This window comes from Notamacropus eugenii, chromosome 4, assembly GCF_028372415.1.
Source record: "Notamacropus eugenii isolate mMacEug1 chromosome 4, mMacEug1.pri_v2, whole genome shotgun sequence".
Lineage (NCBI taxonomy): Eukaryota > Metazoa > Chordata > Mammalia > Diprotodontia > Macropodidae > Notamacropus > Notamacropus eugenii.
In genome coordinates this window covers 68991083-69013642 of record NC_092875.1, presented here as the reverse complement: position 1 = coordinate 69013642, position 22560 = coordinate 68991083, and the positions used below count along the sequence as shown (strand labels likewise).

The 22560-nt window shown below is 42.5% G+C and overlaps 1 protein-coding gene across 1 annotated transcript in view; it reads left to right on the top strand.

The window, feature by feature from the left end:
- Window positions 1-22560, top strand: part of SPMAP2 (sperm microtubule associated protein 2) — a 34723-nt gene that overhangs the window by 5771 nt on the left and 6392 nt on the right. Inside the window, exons 2-6 of the mRNA XM_072601715.1 lie at window positions 3562-3729; window positions 4745-4806; window positions 5529-5598; window positions 6508-6625; window positions 12420-12576. Of these exons, the coding sequence (XP_072457816.1) occupies window positions 3562-3729; window positions 4745-4806; window positions 5529-5598; window positions 6508-6625; window positions 12420-12576 (575 nt within the window). The remainder of the gene's footprint in view (window positions 1-3561; window positions 3730-4744; window positions 4807-5528; window positions 5599-6507; window positions 6626-12419; window positions 12577-22560) is intronic.

The window sequence follows — 22560 nt, the reverse complement described above, 5'->3', positions numbered from 1 at the left end:
CAAGGAGTATTTGAACTTGCCCATCTGGTCTAGTTAGTCAAAGGAATGAGTGAAAGTACCAGAAATGCAGGCCAGGGAGGTTGTGTCATTAATAGGGTGCCAGATCTCAGTGAGAGCCAGAAAGTGGAAGGAATGGGAAAGGCAAAGATTTAACATGGAAGCAAGTTTGTTGTCTCTGAAACAGGCATATCAGAAACAGATATCACAGTGGGAGATGTGGGTAGCTTTAGAGTGAGACATTGTGAGGAATGGGTTCAGGTGTGTTGGAATAAAGGATAAAGTATTAGGGGACTGAGAATAGGGGTCTGAATTATGATATCTGGGGATTCAGAATCACCAAAATAGGTATGACCCACAGAGAGTTTGTTAATTATTAAGGGATGTGTTCTGGGAGGTTTCCATTGTCAGTAGGGTATGGTCTTATTGTGGCATCCTCTCAGGGTCTTAGGCAGTTCAGGAGCTGAAGGAATGATGATATTCCCCTTCCTTCAAAGCAGGAGACCAGGCTGGAGACTTGATGTAGTGGCCTTTCTCTTCTTCCCTGTAAGGGAGGAATCTGGTGCTCTATGAGATGGCATTTCTTCTCTTCCCATGGGGGGGGGGGGGGGGGCGGGAGGGTTGTGGGCAATGGAAGGGACAGATTATAAATTCATGCAAGAATAAATAAAGATTTTTTTTTTAAATTCAATGTCCAGAAATCAGTTGGCTATGTGAGACTACAAAATAGAAGAGAGACTAAGGCTGGATATATAGTTGGCTGGACTTTTTTGGAGGGGTAAGCAATTAGAGTTAAGTGATTTGCCCAGGGTCATAAGTAAATGTCTAAATCTGGATTTGAATTCAGATCCTCCTGACTTCAGAGCTAGTGCTCTCTCCACTGTACCACCTAGCTGTCTGTTGGGCTGGATATATAGACTCAAGAATCATTTTCATAGGGATTATAATTGATTCTATGAGAACTGATAAGATCACCAAATGAAAGTGTATAGAAAGAAAAGAGGGTCCAGGATAGAGCTTTGGGGAATACCCATAGTTGGTGGTATGACATGGGTGCAAGATTCAGTAAAGGAGACCAATAAGAAACTTCAGGAAGGTAGGAGGACAATGAAATGTCAAGAAAACCTAAAGAGGAGAATCTGCAGGAGAATCAACAAAGTTAATAGTGGGGAACTCCATGTGTGGCTTAGACTAGTTCGCCTATGAAGTCCCTTCCAAGTCTCAGGTTCTGGGACCCTTTGCCAAATGACGCAGAGAGTTCAAGATAGATGAGGATTTGACAAGTAAGAGATCCCTGGTAACTTTAGGAGAGAATAGTTTCCATTAAATGATGAGGCTGTGCACCATATTGCTGAGGGACAAGATGTAGACATTCCAGTTGGGCATTTAAAAGTCCTTCATAGTCTGCCTTCATCCTACTTTTCCAGACTTACTTCCTATCGCTGTGACACTCTTCCTTTCAGTCATGTTCACCAAATTTCTCACTCCTCCCACCTCCTTGCCTTTGTACATACTTTCCTCCAGTTTTGGAAGGGGTTCCTTCCTCATCCCAGCTCTTTGGAAGTTTTAGCTTCTTCCAAGGCTCAGCACAGGTGCCACCTCCTACAGGAAGCCTTCTCAGATCCTCTAGGTGTTAGCGTCCTGCCTTCATTCGTTTCTTTGAGAACAGAGACTGTTGTTCATCTTTACCTGTGTATCTCCAACAGTAACTTGCAAATTAGGAGCAGGATAAGATTTATTGGTTTGCTTTACGGGCATTAAGAAATCCCCCCAAAAAGGAAACTTCCTCATCCAATGCAGATCAGCTCCTGCTCTGTAAATTGGGATTTTAGAACATTGCCTAGAACCTGAGAGGTTAAGTTGCTGCCCAGGGGCTCATAGTCAGTATGCTTTAGAGATAATACCTGAAGTCAGTCATCCTGGCTTCAAACCTAGTTCTTCCATCTGCTGTGCCAGATGGTCTAGCAGATAATATGTTGGAATTGATGAGTTGCCTAAGGTCACAAAAAGTTGGGAGTTGAGAGAAGAGTAAAGAGTAGAAGATTCCTCCCCAGGACGCAAGCTTTGGTACCCATAGTCCCATCATGCCACACAGCTAAGATGTTTCTGAGCTTAGTCTTCCAACTCATAAGGTTTAGAGATGGAAGGGACCTTTGGAAATCATCTACTCCAAGTGCCCCATTTTATAGATGAGGAAACTGAGGTCCTAGAGAAGTTAAGGGATTTGTCCAACGTCACATAGTAAGGAGCAGAGGATCAGGTTTCAAGCCCAGGTTTTCTGGCTGAAAAACCTAATTCATTATATACCACAGAAAGAGTAGGGGAAGCAGAAGATAGAGAGGGGGAAGAAAAGAGAAGAAAATGGAAAAGGAATAGGCAGAGAAAAGAGGAGGAAGAAGTAGAGAAGAAAGGAAGGAGGAAAAAAGGTAGAGGAGCAAAAAGCAGAAGAAAATGATGAGGAGTTGAAAGAAGAGGAAGGAGAAGGAAAAGGGAAGGTGACAGGGAAAAAAGGAGAAGGGAGTAAAAGAGGAGGGAAAAGAGATGGAAAAGAAAAGGAGAAGAGGAGTTGAAGAGAAGAAAAAAGAGGAAAAGGTGGTTGTAGAGAAGGGGGAGGGGAACGGGGAAAGAGACAAAAGTAAGCATTGTAAAAGTAGAGGCATTTGTATACCTACCACTCAGTACAGTCCTGGCACATGGTTCTTTAATATATGTTTGACATATGATTGATTGAGAAGGAGGTAGAGGAGGATAGAGATTAGTGGGAGACACATTCTCAGGGTTATAGTTGAAAGATAAAGGTACAGGAGGCAGCTAAGTGGCTCAGTGGCCTGAGGTCAGGAAGACCTGAGTTCAAATCCAAGCTGTGTGACCTCGGGCAAGTCACTTAACTTCTGTTTGCCTTGAACCACTGAAGAAGGAAACAGCATCCAGTATCTTTTTGCCAAAGAAAGTCCCATAGACAGTATGGTCCATGGGGTCATGAAGAAACAGAAACAACTGAACAACAAGACAGACAGACATATTCTATCAATAAGAGAGAAACTTTCCCCGAGCACACCTGGGGTAGATGAGAACAGCTCAGGCTGTGTTTGGCATTTTATAGGTTATAGAATTCAGAGTGGCAATGGCCCTTGGAAAGACATTAAGACCCTCAGGGCATCAAGAGTACAAAGCAGGGATATTGGCACACGGACAGTCAGAAGCTGGAAAGAGACCTCAGTCCACAGAACTCAGAAGAACCCAGAATTTCAGAGATGGATGAGATCTCAGAACACATATTTTATAATTGAAGGTTTTTACATGGTGTAAAACAGACTATGTGACTCCAGAGGGTCCTTAGAGACCATCTAGCTCAGTTCCTTCATCTTTAAAAGGGGGGAGGGGGAAATGAGATCCCAAAGGAGAAATTCAAGGTCACAGATGGCAAATGGCAGCACTGGGTTATCAGATTCCAAATTGAGGGGTTTTTTTTCCCATGACTCCCCACTCTTGGTTGGTGTGCCAAATTTCACACCTTCTATGGCCTTCTCCTGCTCTCAACACTAACACCAACTTCTTTCCAAGGGAGATCATCTCAAATCCCTCTACACAAGATGATGAAATACCAGATGTCATCGTCACTGAACTTCGGTCATGGAAAAAGAGTCATCGCCATGGCTCTGGGCGCTACAGGAAAGGCAGAATCAATGAGCTGGCCAAGCCGAAGATCAACCATCAGATCATAGTAGACAGGTGTGGACTTGACCAGGAGTATCACTGGGGAACAGAGAGAAGGAGGGAAAGATCCCAACCTATAGTTACTTTCTTCGATTTTCCCTATCTGTAAAATGGGAAAGGGGACATTGTGTGGAATGGTTTTGGGGGCCCCTTCTAACTCTGACATCCTATGTTCTATTTCCTAAGGTTCCTTCCATATCTGACATTCAGTGACTCTAAATGGAAAGAGGAACTCAGGGTCTTCACTAATCTCTGCCCCCAAGGGCCTTCTGTCCCCTCCTAACCCTCTGGGTTCCTGGCCCAATACTCAGAACCACATGCCAGCCTGGCTTTCTCCCATTCTGACCCTTCATCCCATCCCAAATCCCTGCACAACACTTAGACCAGAGTCAGGTGAAGGTGGAGCCATAGAGAGTGAAAGAGGCCTTTGCCCCTTGGAATAGAGGAAAGGAGCAATAGGAAGGAGAGGAGTGTGGGATGGAATGGATAAGTTTCTAGAAGACAGAAAGGAAGGCAAAGCACCTGCTATAGTACAGAATGCCCTAGAATTTGAGTAAGAGAACCCAGGCTTGTGTCTTAATCACCATGCAATCACCATGTCCCTTTACAGTGGTCCCATCTATAAAATGCGGAGATGGAATAAGACTGTCTTCAAATTCTTTGGGATTCTTTGCTACTGAGAGAGGAATTTAAGTAGTGAGGCTGAGAGGTTGATGAATCAAGAAAGAATGGAAGGGTCCCTGGCTGGTGACAGCATAGACAGGCCACCTCAGAGTTCAGGTTGATGTAGAGGGTAAGTTCAGGGAAGAGGTTAGCCCCTAGTTTCATTCATCTGAGTGGGTGGATGGGTGAAAGAATGGTATAGGTGGATATGTTGCTGGGAAGGAGAAAGGAACCACTGGGGACAACTGAGACATCTGGGCCTCAGTTTCCTCATATGTAAAATGGGAGGGAATGGGCTAGATGATATCTGAGTTTGTTTTCAGCTATAGATCTTATAAACCCATGAAATTCCTTGGTTTCTTTTCAGGCCTTCGGTATACTGGGCAGATAAGATACAACCAAATACTACGCTCAGTGTGACTTTTCCTAGTAAGTCAAACCTACATTCTATGCCCAGCTTCCTTTCCCATTTTCCCTAGGAAAGTCTCTCTCCCTCCATCTATATATTTGCTCTCTCTTTTCCTACCCCTGCCCACTGGGCAGCCATGTAGATCCAGGGAAAGCCTGGTAACTGCTCAACTGTTATGTAAGTAAGTGTATGCCCGTAAACAGATTGGGGGCAGGGGGTGTAATATCTTAATGCTGCCACTCATGGGCTGCATGCCCAATTCCCTGTTAAGTACCTCAGTTTCCCCACATGTAAAATGAGGCAGTTGGCCTTGATGATCTGTGTCCAAGATTCCTTCTGACTCTTCCCTATGTTCTAATGTCTGTCCATGTTCTGACATCTTGTGCTCCATGTTCTAAAGTCCCTCTCAGACCTAATAGTCTGTTTTAAGGGCCTACCTAGTTTCAATATTACATGTTCTAAGGGCAATGTGAGCTGTGGCATTCTGTTCTAGGATCCCTCCTTGCTCTACCATTCTATGGCAGGGTCTAAGTTCTGACATTCTGCACTCTCTGTTTGGAGGTCCCTCCCAGTTCTGAGGTTCCATATTTCTTGCCTATGTTTTGGATTTGACTTGAATACAGCTTTTTCAGGAAGGTGTCTATTGTGCAAGGCAAGGGGCCACTCAGGAGCTGTCACTTCCTACTTGTCAGATGGATGTAGGAGTAATTCCTGGGCTGTTTTTTTAAAAATTCAATTGTAGTTGTGACACCAAGACTAGAAGAGCTCTCTAGACCCAAACGGTTCTATTCAACCTACTACAATGAAAGCAGGTAAGAGGGTTGTCAGGGGGGCAGTATTGATGAGAGAAGATAGAGGTGGACCACCCACCCCTGCCCTCAGCCCCCCATCATTGATTCTTCTGATTTCCTCTGGACTCCTAGGTGAAGCTGGAAAAAAATCTGAAGCGGGTAATGAAAGTCTTGGGCTAGGTGGTTTCCGAGGTCCCTCCCAAGCCCTACAATTCTCAGTACTGTAGACTAGACTCATAGAATCTTATGGGATATCTAGTACAACCCCCTTATTTTATAGATAAGGAGTCTCATGGGTTTCACAGCTCTGACATTCTGGGTTCCAAGGGCCCTCCCAGCCCTGACCTTCCATGTAGTGTGATTCTAACTGGGATCTAAGTCTTGGTCAGGGAAGTCTGTGATTGTTGGTAGACTCAGTCTAACAGGGCAGAACCTCTTCCTACCTGTGATCAAATGAGGATGACTGGACTCAGACTTTCCTTAGGGGTCCGGTCAATATATCAGAGGGGGAGGAAGAAACTGGAGTTCCCAGTGCTTCTTCTTGGAACTCTTTTGGTAAAACCTTTTGGAAATGACCCTGGCCAACCAAAGCCTATCACCTCCTGCTTACCCCATAAGACCATGGCACCAGAAAAGGGGCAACTTCATCATGACCCAAATTTAGATAGTTATTTCCACTTGGATGTGGGAGGATGGATGTACCAGTCTCAGCCCTGATGCCCCCTTCCAGCACTATACTATAGCCCTGACACACCTTCAGGATGAATACTTGGTCCATGCAGCAAGCTGAGAATGGAAAGCTGACCATGCTGGGGAGGAGGGAGGGGAGGCAGATCTCACACAGGCTTTGTCCCCTGGTGAAAAGGGCCACCAAGAGCAGGAGGGCTCTCTATTGTGATGTTCCCTGGGGGCTGACCCTCCTTATCTCAGGTCTACTCCTATTTGGCCCATTTCACGGGCATCATTGGAGGCCAAGGCTTCACCTCGTCTGAAGGTGCTTGCATTTCCAAAGATTCGGAACAACCTCTGGGTCGTTGAGCCTTCCGAGGTATGTGTCTCCTCCCTACGTACTAGGTCTTTCTGGGGTCATTGCCACCTTCTTCCATTCCCAATCATCAGACCAAAATACTGTTCTCCTTGTTGGTTGGAGGGAGGATGCTAGAGGATATTAGAAGCTTCTGGGTTTGGTTTCGTTTTTTTGTAAGCTAGTACCCCTTGAGTTCTATTCCTTGAGTTCTATTGAATGATGGCAGAGTCTCATTTTTAAGTCAACAAATAAACATTATGTACTTGGCCCCTGATGGCTAGGGAGAGTAGGTACAAAATTTAAATGAATCATAGACCCTTCCCTCATGGAGCTCCCAGTTTACTAGGAGAATAAGACACAAATACAGAGAACTGATTATAATATAGAATGTTTCATAAGTTTGTTAGAGAAATACAACATGCTATGTGAGTCCTGAGGGGGAAGGTCATAACTGAGTGAAGAGTTCTCTAGGGGAGATACTCCTAAGAATAATGAAGGGCAGACAATCTTGCTTCCAGCAGGCATGGAGAGCAGAGATCTGTGTAGAGGGTGAAATGTTTGCCTTTCAGATACAGCCAAGGGGTTGGTATCCATATTCAAAATTTAGGGCAATGTCCCTACCTGAAGAGATGGTAAAGGAGGCAGGGAAATGCCTCTATACTTCCTAAATTATGAGAGAGAATAAAGTTTTCTTTCTTTTAAATATGTATATATGTATATTTGTGTATGTATGTATAGATTATGTATATACATATAAATATACATAAACACATATATTGAAAGAGAGGAGGGGGAGAGAGAGGGGAAGAAAGAGATAGAGAAGGAAAGAGAGAAATGAGAGAGGGAAAGAAGGGAGAAAGAGAAAAAGAGAAGAGAGGAAAGAATGAGAAGAGGAAAAAGAGAAAGAGAGAGAAGGGAGGAGAGAAACAGAGACAGAAAGAGAGAAGGGAGGAGAGAGACAGAGACAGAGAGACACACAGAAAGACAGAGAGACAGATAAAGAGACACAGAGATGGAGAGAGAGGGGGGGGGGGGAGAGAGAGAGAGAGAGAGAGAGAGAGAGAGAGAGAGAGAGCGCCAAAATTCTTAGGGCAGTTTTAACACCACATATGAGCAACTTTGCTCTGACAGCCAACAAGATGTTGTTGGGCCATGAAAATGAGAGGGAGAAAAGAAAAGAGGACCGCTTTACACTTATGTCCAAAAAGCAGATAAGAAACTCTTTCAGAAAAAGGGAGAACTGGACCCTCGAGGGAGGAAGCAGCTGCTTCACCTTCAAGCAGTGATGATGTGGGTTTGAAAGTGCTGTCGGGAAAGAGCTCTTCCAATTACACTCAGAGGAAGAAAAGAAGAGAGGTGTCTGTACAGAACTGAAGATGATTCACATCTTGATTTAAAAAAAATGAAGGAAGAGAATAGTCTATAGACAATTTATCAGTGAGCTAGGCTTCAGTTCTTGGTGAAATTTGAGAATGTAGCTCTAAAGTGTGTTTTCATTGAAGATATGGATGTCCCCATGGGCTATCAAAATGTGGCTTATGGGATGTAGCACCTGAATTCTGAACCACCCCTAAAGAAAGGAGGAGAGCCAGCATGGAAGGGCAGTCAAACTCCTAGGGTACCAACAGGCTGGGTGCTCTTTCATTTAGCCTCCAAGGAGGTACCAGACCAGACACATTTAACTGTCCTCTCTAAACATTGTTGGTCTGAAGGTACAGTAGTGCAAATCAAAAAGTTGTTTCCCTAACAGTTGTCCTTAAAGTGGGAGGGCTATAACAAGCTTATGCCTAGAGCTTAACCCTTCCCACCAAAAGGCTACTTAGATAAAAGACTGTCCCAAATAATGAATAGGAAGTAAAGCCTCTTCTCCAAGCAAATAGCAAACAGAAGCTGAAATTGTACAAATGGAAAGTATCAGAAAATATCTAAGAATGAATAAGCTGATTAGATGGAGTGAGATGAAATCACATCTTGACCAAGAGAGGTCCAGCACAGGGGAAATTCCCCAGGTCTTTAGGAAAGAAAGGTGGAAATGAAAGGCTCATTGAGGAAGCAGCTTCCCCTACATCCCTGAAACTTTCAAAGTCTGTTATGAATCTGGAGTTAGTGCCAAAGAGTCAGGGACCACATGGGTAGTTTCTCAAAGAAGAATGTCCTTTACAAAGTTTTCACAAGGACTCAGCCTCCATGCAGACTCTACTGAAACAGAATCTCCTTCTGTATATAGCAGCATGATGTGTGTGTATATGTATGTATGTATCTACGTGTGCGCACGTGTGTATGTGCATGTGTGTACACGCACATATGTATACACATATACATACATATGTGTGTATTACATATAATTATATGTGGTTTTATATGCGCATATGTGTGATTAGTGAACAGTTAGAAAAGGGGCAGAAAGGTGGTGCCATAGTGCACAGAGCACTGAGTCTGGAATCAGGAAGACTCATCTTCCTGAGTTCAAATTTGGCTTCAGGCATTACTAACCATGTGACCTTAGGCAAGACACTTAACCCTGTTTGCCTCAGTTTCCTCATCTGTAAAATGAGCTGGACAAGGAAATGGCAAACCACTCCAATATCTCTGCCAAGAATACCCCAAATGGGGTCATGAAGAGTTGTATATGACTGAACCACAATAAAAGAAAAGGAAACTGTCATGCACCCAAATCCAAGAAAATTCCATCAAGATTAGTTTAGACTTGTAGATCATGGGAATACTATCAATATATTTTACAAAAGTATTTTTAAAAGTCTCATGTCATATATACATATATACGCACACACGCACACACACACATGTAGGGGGAAAGATGGGGACATGTGGAGAGTACACTTAGAGACCTGCAGAATGACTCAACGTCGGGGCCCCCTGCTGCTGCTAATGGTTCAAAGGCTTCTCAGAAGGAGTCAGATGAATGCCTCAGGAGCCGCTTTTTGGTCCTCTGTTAACATTTTCATCACTGATTGAATGAAAGCATGGACACCATGCTTATCAAATTTGCAGATAACATCAAGCCAATCTCCAAGATCATAAACAGAGATCTAGAGCACCTAGGTGGTGCTACAGTGGACAGAGTGCTGGGTTTGGATTCAGGAAGACCTGAGTTCAAATTTGGCTTTAGGCATTTACTGACTGTATGACTCTGGGCAAGTCACTTAACCTTGGTTTGCTTCAATTTACTCAGCTGTAAATTGGGGATAATACCAGCACCTACTTCCCAGTTGTTATGAGGAACAAATGAAGCAATAACTCTAAAATGCTTAGTGCAGTGCCTGACATACACTAAGTGCTATATAAACGTTAGCTATTATTAGAGTTGAAAGGAACTTTAGAGATCATCCAACCCAACTTTCCTCAGGCAGCAGAATTCAGGATATAAATAGCTCTGGATAAGAAAAAATATATTGCATTGAATCCAATAACGTGAAATTTAAGACACAAATATAAAGTCATACACTCGAATTAAAGAACAATGAACTTCATGTGATCACATAGGGAAGGGGGAAGCATGGGTAGACAGGAATTATTGAGAGAAAGGACTAGGGTAGGGTTTTTTTAGGGGGGAAGGAATACAGGGTACTGTATTAGTACATACAGTGACTAGAACATTTTATTAAATGCTTGTTGACTTAACTTACCTTTCCTGACAAAAGACCCAGGGCGCAAAAGCATAATTCAACACTATAATATGGCAGCCAAGAAAGCTAATCTCCAAAAACCAGAAGGTCACTGTCTTCCTTTACTCGGCCCCTAGTCATAACATCTGATATAGTCTGTCCCATTCTGGCCCAACATTTTAGCTAGAACACTGACAAGCTGGATAGCTTCCAATGTGGTCATGCAGGATCTCTAGATCATGTTCCATGATGAAAGAACTGAGAAAGGTTAGCCTGGAAAACAGAAGACTTAGGAGCTGCATATTAGCTCTCTTCAAGTATTTGAAGGGCTATCACATGGAAAATATTCCTCCTTTTGATTTTGGGCTTTTTTTTTAAGACTTACTCTGCTTGGGGGGTGGAGCCAAGATGGCGGAGTAGAAAGACGCACATATGCTACCTCCTAACCCACTGCCCATAAAATACCTGTAACAAAAAGAACCACGGACGAATTCTGGAGCAGCAGAAGCCATAGAAGGGAGCGGACGAGATTTCTGCTCCAGAGAGCCTGAAAACCTCTCGCAAAAGGTCCCTCGCACCCTGGACCCGGAGCAGAGCCCAACCCTGCCTCAGTGGCGCAGCGCTGAAAGGAGCAGATCCAACCAGGCTTCAGGGACAGAATCTCCAGCAGCCATGCGGGTCCCTCCACCCAGAGGTGACAAGGGTCGGTGAGAGGGTCTCTTTGGAGGGTCGAGAGGGGAGTGGGGTGCCCCCGTAACTCAGGCTCCCTCGGGAGGCAGCAGCGGAGGCGGGAGCAGACCAGGGCTCCCCAAGCAGGCAGGAGCCCGGATCCATTGTTGAAGGTCTCTGCATAAACTCCCTGAGGGAACGGAGCCCGTGAGGCAGCCCTGCCCTGACTTGAGCACCTGAACTTAATCTCACACTGAACAGCAGCCCTGCCTCTGCCCAAAGCCCTGAGGCTGGGGAGCAGCATTTGAATCTCAGACCCCAAGTGCTGGCTGGGCAGATCTGGAGGTGAGGTGGGGGTGGAGAGGACACTCAGAAGTCAAGTCACTGGCTGGGAAAATGCCCAGAAAAGGGAAAAAAAATAAGACTATAGAAGGTTACTTTCTTGGTGAACAGGCATTTCCTCCCTTCCTTTCTGATGAGGAAGAACAATGCTTACCATCAGGGAAAAACGCAGAAGTCAAGGCTTCAGTATCCCAGCCCACTCAATGGGCTCAGGCCATGGAAGAGCTCAAAAAGGATTTTGAAAATCAAGTTAGAAAGGTGAAGGAAAAACTGGGAAGAGAAATGAGTGACATGCAAGCAAAGCATGAAAAACAAGTAAACACCCTGCTAAAGGAGACCCAAAAAAATGCTGAAGAAAATAACACTTTGAAAAATAGGCTAACTCAATTGGCAAAAGAGATTCAAAAAGCCAATGAGGAGAAGAATGCTTTCAAAAGCAGAATTAGCCAAATGGAAAAGGAGATTCAAAAGCTCACTGAAGACTTATTCTGCTTGGTCCTAGATCCAGGAACAATGGGAGGCATTTTGGAAAGCGATGGATTTAAGATGGGAGGAGGTCAAGAAAAAAAATGTCCCAATGGTTAGAGCTATCCAAAAGTAACAGGTGGGGGCCTGGAGTTTAAGTGACTCATTTAAGGTAGCACAGGGAGGGCATGGTAAAACCAGGATAAGTTTATCCCCGGGATCCTCAAGTTCAGATGAGCCACTAAGAAATTGTTGAATCTACCTCTGGACCTGTAGACATGCCCCCTCCTTAAACAATTCTAGTTAGGTAAGACCTAATTCTAAATGGGAACACTCTCCCTCTTACCTCCTGGCTTCCGGGGTTTCCTTCAAATCTTAGCTAAAGACCCACCTTCTTAATTTTAGTGAGATTACCCCCAATTTATCCTGTAACTACCTTGTCTGTACATAGTACTTCATATGTTGTCTCCTCTGTTAGGATGAGAGCTCCTTGGGGGAAGGGTACTGGCTTTTGCTTTCCTTTGTATCCCAAATGCTTTAACACAGTGCTCAGCATACAGCAGGTGCATAATGTTTATTGCCTGACTGATATGGATGGTTCTAGACCTGTATGTTGGAGTGAGGGGAGGATAGGGGGAGGGAGAGATGGTAACATACTGGCCCCTTCCCCCCATCACATACCTGCTTTCCTCCTCCTTATCTCGCTTCCCTAGTTCCAGGTGTCTAAGACAGCACAGCTAGCCCAAGTCAGACCTCGGACCCTTGAGCTGGCAGCCCCCAAAGGCAAAACCCTGTTATCTACTGAATTGTTAACTGAGAAAAAGACTAAGCAGCGTCCTCCAGACTTTGACCGGATCTACAGTTTGGCTAGTAGGTAGTCTGCATTGGGAATGTTTCCAGTTACTAGTAGCCCTGTTTCACTTCCCCCTCTAATTCTAGAGGTGAGAAGAAACTGAGATGTGAAGGGAAACATGGGGAAAGCTTTGGCACACCCACCGTCCACCAGCCTTCCTAGTAGGAACTGCTAACAGGGTACCAAATATTCCTGAGGAAAGCCTCCCTGACTCCCTCATGCCAACCCTCACCATTGACCTGCTTAATGCCCAAAACTCCACAATCAGGAATTCTTTCCATCATAATAGCATTTTGTTGTTATTCAGTCATTTTCAGTCACATCTGATGCTTTGTGACCCCATTTGTGACTTTCTTGGCAAAGATACTGCAGTGGTTTACTATTTCCTTTTCCAGCTCATTTCTAGATGAGGAAATTGAGACAAACAGGGTTAAAGTGATTTGCCCAGGGTCACACAGCTAGTGTGAAGACCCTCAGGTCTTCCTGAATCCACAACCAGTATTCTATCCACTGTGCCACCTAGCTGCCCCTAATAATATATGATGCATTATTACATAATATTTCATAAATATATAGAAATGGAAGTTATTATTATCATTGCTATTTTTCTGATAAGTAAGTCCAGAAAGTCTTATTCTAAAGCCTTATCATGTCATACAGGTGACTTGGATTCTCAAGCTGTATGCCAGCCAAGCAGAAGCTTTGACAGGTTCCTACCATTGTGGAAAGGGTCTGTTTTTCATCCTGCCTTCTTATATGATTTTGGTTTTCAATTAATAAACACTTCATTTTCTCTCCCAGTCACCTTCCCCAATTTAAAAAGGGGAAAAAAGGAACAGATATACACAGTTAAGTAAAACAAATTCCCACATTGTTCATGTCCAAAAGCATATGTCTCATTCTTCACCTTGAGGTCATCATTCCTCTATCAAGATGAAGGTAGCACATTTCATCATAAGTTCTCTGGAATTGTGATTAACAATTGCTGTAATCAGAGTTCTTAGTCTTTCAAAGATGTTTGTCTTTAGAATATTGTGGCGACTGTACAGATTGTTCTCCTGGATCTGCTCACTTCACTCTGCATCAGTTCATACAAGTCTTCCCAGGTTTCTCTGAACCTATCCCATTCGTCATCTCTTATGACACAATATTGTTCCATGATATCACATATCATAATTTAATCAGCCATTCTCTCAGTTGATGGGCATCCCCTTAACAGTCAAAAATGTTTTAACTATGGTTCCCACAATAGACTATGCCTGCTTTTCAATGACCAGTCTGTTTTTGTATGAAACAGACCATTACAATTAGTCTGGCCATTTGCTGATGAATTCTTTGGCTATAGTAACCCATGGAATGAAGAAAAATACAAAACTGCTTCCAGTCTGATGTATCCTCCTTCCACTTCTGGAGTAGTGAGAAAAGAAGGCATCGGATCCTAAGAATCACACAATTTTTGGACTTTCTATAAACATTAACATTTGTCAAGATTCTAAATCTAATTCTAAGAGTTCTTTATTCAGTGATAGAATAATATACTATGGAGGGACTGAATCATATCAGTGTTGACATTCTTGCTATAAGTGAAAACAGAAGACAGAAGAAAGTTGCCACCAAATTCTCTTTGAAGAGATGAGCAATGAGGACACTAGAAGAAGTTAGAAAATGGCCTCAGCCAACAAACATTTGATCGACTTACCAAGTTGAGAGCTACGGACATCAAAGATACACAGGTTTAAAATGTAAGTTCAGAAGCAGTATAAAAGTTTATAGGAAACATGGCAAGAGGCTAATCCAGATCATTCTGAGAGCATTTAAGGATAAAATTGGAAGAAGGACAACAAACAGACCCCCCCAAATATGGGAAAGATTGGTAAAAAAATTTTAGGACAAATTCTTTTCTCCTTAAAGGACAGTGGTGCCACAATACTGGGGACTCTTACTTCACAGAACCTCAACAGAGGTTGGAGCAAAGGAGGAGAGAAGGTGGGGTGTGGGAGAGAATCCTGTCAATTGTTTCTGAGGTATAGAATTAGGAACCAGGGATCTTAGCGCAAAGGCTCGAAGGAAGCCAGGGAAATGAGGAGGAAGAGATGAGGAGGGACAGCATTTCAAGTATGAGGAACAACCAGTGAAAATGCCTGGAGTCTGGAGATGGAGTGTCCTGTGAGGGGAATAATAAGGAAATCAGTGCATGGTGGAAGGTGGAAGGGGATTCTGGGGGTTGGGGGGGAGGAAGCAGTTTGAATAAGGTATAAGAAGATTGTAAATTAGGAGGGGGCCAGTTTGTGAAGGGCATTAAGAGTCAAAACAGAATGGTCTGGAATCAGGAAGACCTGAGTTCAAATCCTGCCTCAGAAGTTACTTAACCTCTATTTGCCTCAGTTTCATCATCTATAAAATGGGATAATCATAGTACATTCCTCCCAGGGTTTTTGTGAGGACCAAAGACAATAATAATTGTAAAAGCCTTAGCACAGGGCCTGACACAGAGTAAGTGCTATATAATTGATAGCTATGAGGACTGAGAAAAGGCCATTGGATCTGGCAATTAAGGGATCATGGGTAACTTTGAAAAGAGCAGTTTCAGCGGGGATGGAAAGATCAAGGGAGGATTTTTTGAGGAGGGGGAAGCTATGGACATTTTTGTAGGCAGTAGGGAAGCAGCTGTCAGGGAGAAATTGAAGATAAAAGAAAGAGTGGAGATGATAGAGAGGGCAATCTCTTGGAGGAGACAGCATGAAATAGGATCACTTGTGCATTTGAAGGGGTTAGCCTTACCAAGGAAAAGGATTATCTCTTGGTATGAGACAGGCATCAAGGCTGAGATGGTGGCAGAAAGCTCTGGGTGGTGAGATAAGAAGGAGAGAAGAGGGAGCTATTAGCAAATAACCTCAATTTTTTTTTCAGTAAAATATGAAGCAAAATGCTCACCTGAGAGAATCAGGAAAGGGGAACCATGGGAGATTTCATGAAAGATGAAAAGGTTGGGAAGAATCACTGTAGAAAGTGAGATAGCAAGTTAATTAGGGAAATGTGGAAAGATTGCCCAGGAGCAGTGAAAGCCCAGTTGAGGTTATGTACAAGAAATTTGTAGTGGACCCAGTTAGAACAATTTCAAGATTTTTTCCATGTCTATTTAGTACCATGTATGTAGGAGTGAAAGCAGTACATGGTGAAAGCCGTCCAAGGCTGAAGCTTGGCAGGTCATGATGGATAATATGATATGAGGGTCAAAGACTCAAGAGAAGAAGACAGTGTAGAGTTTATTTGGTTCACAAAGAAGTCAAGATGGGGAAAAGAGGAAAGAGTGGCTAGTGCAGGGTTGATAGTTTGGGAGAGAACTAAGATGCTAGAAGGAATTGGAGGTCCTGATATGAACATAAAGCAAAGTTTGGTAAGAAAAAGGAGATGAAGAAGTAGAAAACCAACAGACTGTGACCTGATTAGAGAACTTTTACCACCAGAGAGGTGATGTTGTGAATGAAGATAAGGGGCTGTATGTGATTATCCTTCGTTTTTGAAGAGGACCATGACATCAGGGAAAGGATCACAAAACTTGCAGTTGACTTTGATTTGAGTGAGGGAGGGCTGTGCAAGGTCAGCAACCTCACTTTCTTCTCCAGACCTATCTGGGTCCAGTGGCCAGTTATTCATCGGAATGACTGGAGATGGCCCAGGATGCAATGGAAGACCCTGGCCCTTTTAGGCTAAGGCATTTTCATATACTCACTTAAAGTGAGGTAATTCCCATTCAGTGAATAGGTCTCTTTAAGAAGTGAGTCAAGGAATGGCCCCTTTAATTAGAAAAAAAGAAGAAGAAAATCAAGCTGGGAGGGGGAAGACTGTTCCAAAGGTTTCTTTTCCAGTAGGGTTACTGTTCCAGTAGGGTTGACCCTAAACCCAGAGAGCCCAAAATACAGCCATTAAGTGGAGCTTGGGCAAGGACTCATTGTCCAATCTAAGAGCTTCAGAGCAAATTGGGTTTCAGCTTCAGGGTAAACTGGGTTTAAGGTTCCTTCCTTCCTTCCTCCTTCCCCTCCCTCCCTCCCTCCCTTCTTCCCTCTCTCCCTTCTTCCTTCCTTCCTTCTTTCTTTCACAAAACCTTATGAGACAAAAAGACATTTTGTGAAGGTAGAAACAAGACAAGACTTGGAATGATATTGGATATGTGGGGTGAGTAAGAGTGCAGGCAAGGTTTTGAGTCAGAGTAACTGGAAGGATGATGGTGTCCTCTACCATTGTAGGAAATATGAAAAGAGGTCAGGGTTTGGGAGGAGAGCGAAGAGGAAATTCATGACAGATGGTCTCTATTTTCTTGTTAAAATAGGACTCATGGTCCTCTGCTGAAAGGGAGGGGACAGGGATTGTTATGAATGGTTTGAGGAGAGAAGAGAATATTTAGAACAGTCTCATAGGGAAAAAAACAGGATTAGTTAGGGAAGAGTAGGATGCCGAGCAGCAAGGAAAGCCCAATGAATATTAGAAAACAAACTTGTAGTAGATCCAGTCATGCAGTTGTGTGCCTTCACACACCTGTCAAGGGTACAGTCATTGCCCTCCCCCCCCATACCCAGATTCAAAACCTCAGTGTCATTCTTGATATCTCACTCCCACTCATATATCCACAAAGCCAATCAGTTACCAAATTTTGTTGTTTCTGCCTCTCCTCCACGAAGTTTCTCTCATATGCATCCCTTTTTGTAGTGCCAATGTGAGTGCCTACAGCGTCCATGAATATCCTGGTGCAGTTCTGAACTGTGAAATACAACAGATTCCAGATGGAAGACAGAACCAAAACATTCATTCAGATACCAGAAAGCCAAATCCACCATAGTAACAAAACATAGTAACAAAAATCTATACATAATAACAATACAGAGAATACTATCCCCAAGCCATTCCCCTGCTAGGCTTCCCACAAACCTGCTCCATTAAACAAATCATAAACAAGCTCTTTCATTCACACTAGCTAGCTGCCTTCTTGCCTGCATTCTTCCTAGCTTTGACAGTTCTGATCAATTTCCTCTCAGTTCTGCTCTAGCTCTACCCCTTCCTATTCCATGTGACTTAGACTCATGTGACTCATGTAACAATGGGAAAGATCTTCTCATTTAAATTACCATTACACTCCTCTTCACTCATATGTTCAGGCCCTTACCACATACAGCCTGTACTGTGACAGTCATCTCCCAATTGGTCTCCCTGCCTCAAGTCCATCTCCTTTTGAATCTACCCTTCACACAGCTGCCCAAGTGATTTTGCTAAAGTTCAAGTCTGGGACAAGGTGGTGCAATAGATAAAGCAATGGGTTTATAATCAGGAAGACTCAACTTCGTGAGTTCAAATCCATCCTCATATACTTGCTAACTGTATTTCTGGGCAAGTCACTTTTTTGCCTTTAAAAAAATAAACAAGTCTGACCATGTCACTAGTAATTCAATAAACCAGTGGCTCCCTATTAACTGTATGATCAAATACAAACTCTTCTTATTAGGCTCTAACCTACTTTCCTAATTTCATTACACTTTATTGTTTATTAAGTACTCTGTAGTCCAGCCACATTTGCCTTCTTCCTGTTCCTTACACCTCACAACTCTCCTTCTCTTGCCTCCAAGTCTTTGCACTGGCTCTCTCTTATTCGTGGAATACTCTCCTTCTTCACCTCTATTTCTTTTGATCTCACATCAAGCAATCTGGGTTGCAGATGTTGCTCTACTATTTGTTACCTTTATGACCTTAGAAAACCTAGACATTAGAGTTGGAAAGGACTTGGGAGGTCATCCGGTTCAACCTCTCCATTTTACAGATAAGGAAACTGAAACCTTGGTCAATCCCCAATCCCTTCCCTTCATCAATTTCTCCATCTGAAAAATGGAGGGGTTGCACCAGTCAAGCAAAAACAATTGTTATTTACATTCATTCTGAGCCAATCAGGGACCAAACTGTGATCAAGTAGGGCTTGATTTGGGAGTGACTTGGGGTAAAGTCTTGTTAAAAAGTTTCAGAGATTAAAATTTATATTCCCTTTGGGCAGAGCACAGTCAGATAAGGGTGTAATAGAGAATGTGGATAGGGATATGGAGAGAGAAGAAAGAAAAAAAAGAGAGAAAAAGAAAGGAAAGAAAGAGAGAGAGAAAGAAAGAGAAAAAGAAAGAAAGAAAAAGAAAGAAAGGAAGGAAGGAAGGAAGGAAGGAAGGAAGGAAGGAAGGAAGGAAGGAAGGAAGGAAGGAAACCATTTTACCCACCTGGAAGTTTGGTCCCTAGTGGGCAATTCCTTTTCTATTCACAGAGTAGAGACCCTGAGGATCTTCCCTTTCTAGATCTAAATTTTTTTAAAGAGACCTTTCTTTGACTCATTTCTCCTTAAGCCTTAATCACTGAATGGGCTCTGTCTCAGATAAAATGAGAACTGTTGAAGACCTTAGCTTGAAAAGGCCAAGGTCCCTAACTGTATCTTGGGCCATCTCCAGTTATCCTGATCCATATCTGGCCACTAGACTCAGATGGCTCCAGAGGAGAAAGTGAGGGCTGGTGACTTTGCACAGCCTTTCCTCACAAATCCAATTCACTTGCATGTTATGGCATTGTTGAGGTTGAGGGGTGCTCAGGACCCTAAAATACCAAAGTGCCGAGTCCTGCTGGTGACAACTGTACTTGTCACACAAAAAGTTATCAAGGAAAATTTATGAAAAATGGAGTTCAGAGGAGAGAAGACCTTCTACATTCATCCCTTGGAAAGAGCGGGTGGTCTCCAACATGGCTGCCAGAGACTACAATACTACAACTTCAGAATAATGAAAGCTTCATATAGTATTCTGAACTTTGGATCTCCCAGGCCACCATTCCCTGACCATGTGAGTTCATGTTCTCCTCTCTGATAGGCTTTCCTTCACACAACTTATCAAGCCTGCACAGTAGTTTGTGACCTTTTACCTGACCATCCTATGTCATGGCTCAGTGGAAGCAGAGCTTCCTTGTTTCTCACACACTCCCCCTTTTTCTCTTTATTAAAATTTTTGTTTCCACATCTAAATCCAATCAATGCCTCCTCACTTGCTTTCCCCTATGAATTCTTCTCTTCATCTATGTCCCCTTTATCTGAATATGGGGAGGAAGCAAAGTTGACCAATGCATTGACAAATTACAAGGAGACAGTCCCCTTTCATAAGTATAGATACAGAGACTCAGAAGAAAAAGGTAAATCAATGAGTTGTCCATTCAGAAGTTCCATCTCATATAGTAGTCTGGGGAGGAACATAACCTGTTGCAGTTTTCTGGTCTGGATGCTCGTTCAAGACCGCTTCAGCACAGCATTTCTGCATCTTCTTCCCTTTATCTTCTTGCAGAAATCCAGATATCCACTCTTCTACAAAATTTATCTTCCCAAACTTTATACTTTTATCGCTCTTACAAAATCAAAATTGGAACTTTGGCCAATTGTCATGCTTAAGAAATTCACATTAGAATCCAGTTTTTGCATTTTACATTAATTAGCTATTCATTTCCCTCATCAGGAGGATGAGATTTCATTAAGGAATTAATAACAGACTCTAGTACATACATAAATACAATAAGTAATCATTTTTAACACAGTACATATCACATTGTAAAACAATTCCAACTTCTGGTCACAGGTTGCTTCTTTTAAAGCATTTACAATAGAGACCACAAACCATTTTTCTTTTAACATTAACCAACTGGGACAAAAATACTATTAACCACGTATGCTAACCTCACAAGCCCTTGACCTGATTGCCTTCATACTATTACTAAGAATTATAGGGCCCTAACTTGTTGTTGATCTAAAATCCTAAGCCTAATAGCTTAATTTTGGACTTAACCTCAGATGTTTCCCTACCAGCAGTCTATTATTTAATGGATCTGATATTATGCTTACAAAACTTTTGACTATAGAAAATTGCCACTAAGAGTACAGACATTTCAGGGAAACAATATCTCCCTAACTTCATGTTAACTTCAGACAGGAATAGATTATCAACTGGAATTCAGCCAAGCTTAAAGTCTGCCAGGTGTCAGTGGCGAAATTGAGTCAGGAGAATCCTTTCTCAGCTCAGGCTGAACAACCATTCTCCCAACCTTTCCATGAGATCACCCCCTTTGCTGTTCATACCAGCATCTCACAGGTTCCCCAGCATCATGGGTCAGTGGCTCAGACAGTCTCTCTTGCTATCCATGCCTGGAGTTAGACTCAGAAGAACAGTCAGTTAATAGTCCCATAAAATCTTAAACTAGCAAACTCCAGTAATCCCTTCCAGATATGACTATGATTTCACATTGGTTAAGGAACATCTTTGAAGCAAGTCTTAAGTAGCTTGCATGCCTTTCTACACATGCTCTAGTTCCTGATTAAATAACAATCATCATAAGTTATTGCTCTAATACAATAATTAATATATTATTATTAATACAATTATTATATATATTAATACAATAAGTAATATATTATTACTAATATGATATATTAATAATTACATCTGCTCCCAAGCTTCTCTGTCCATCAATGCAAAATATTACCAGAAGTTACCTGCTTCTAAGAAACTTAGACTGAAATTCTTTTCCCCAAACTGAAAATGTCTCTGATTTAGTCTCAGTAATTAATTCAGCCAATTGTATTTACCCAGTTGGTGTTTGTAACATGTAAAGACCTTATTCCAAGTTGGGACCTTTGTCTCTTATCCCAAAAGAGTTTTAGTCTCATTTGCCTAACAGGGCCCTGGAAAACCTCACTTTGAAAGCTCCTTGGATTTCCCCACTTGAACTGACTCTCTTGAGGTCCATAAGTTTTCCCCTATTACCATGCCCAAATCTCTGTTCTATTTCCCACTCTTGATTCTATCAATTCAAATCTCCAGTCTACTGGCCACTCCCATCAAGACCATCCCTGGAACCCCTAGACCACCTGGGACCACCCCCAGACTCCTTCCTCAGTCCGTCTGTAGATAAGATACATCTTGTTTTAGCATTACAAATGATCAGATTCCCTAAAAGTCCACCCAATGTTGAGAAACCTCAACAAACTTTGACCTTCTTTGGTTGAAAGAAGGCTTGGGTTGAATTCGTTTGAGCAAGACCCAGCGTGTCACTATTTTTGGGTCCCAAACATTACAGTTAATTTTAAATCCCAGTCTTGCTCTATGGAACAATGATTCAACATCACATTTATGCTTTGATTTCCTTTGATTTATCTAATTGTTCCCATCACATTCGGAAAGAATGTCCTATTTCAGGGATTTTATCTTTCATAAGATTGGACTATGTGCTCATTTATCCAATTAACTGAAAACAGCAAGATTCCACTACTTGTATTGTGCTTACATCTTAAACTATCTCCTTTGATTACGGAAACATGCCATGAAGATGAAAAGCAAGGACCTAATTAGATATCATCTCCACCTTATAACCAGATTCAGAAATACTCAAGGGGGTAAACATTCCTTTTCAGAGGAACACAATGAGGAAACTGAGCCAGAAGGATCTCATCCCAGGCTGAGGACACAATTGTCCCCTGAGGCAAGCTCCTGCCTGTAACAGTCACATTCCTCTCTGAACAGTAGAATGCAATTAGTAGTGATCCCTGAGGCTTTGCATTAGATGACAGCTTTCACTAGTCAAAAATATTGCCAGGACTTTCATCTTAGATCCTAAACTTGTCCTAAAAGTCAATCACTAGAGATCATTTCTACACATTTCCAAATTCTCACCAAAGCAAGTTCTTTCTTTGGGAACTCTATGGCTCAAACAAGCTCCTTAAAGCTACTGGGGCTATACTTTTTGACTAACCTGAGGACTGCTCCTTTTCACACATATACACAGTGTACCAGCTTTCTGTTTTATCATTAAAACTATAACCAGCAAACTTATAATTTTCCTAAGTGATAATTAAATTGTTTTAGTTGTAAACACAAACAATAAACTTCAGATGACATCAATTGTATTTTCATATCATATAAAAATTATTGACAGAAGGATGGGCTCTC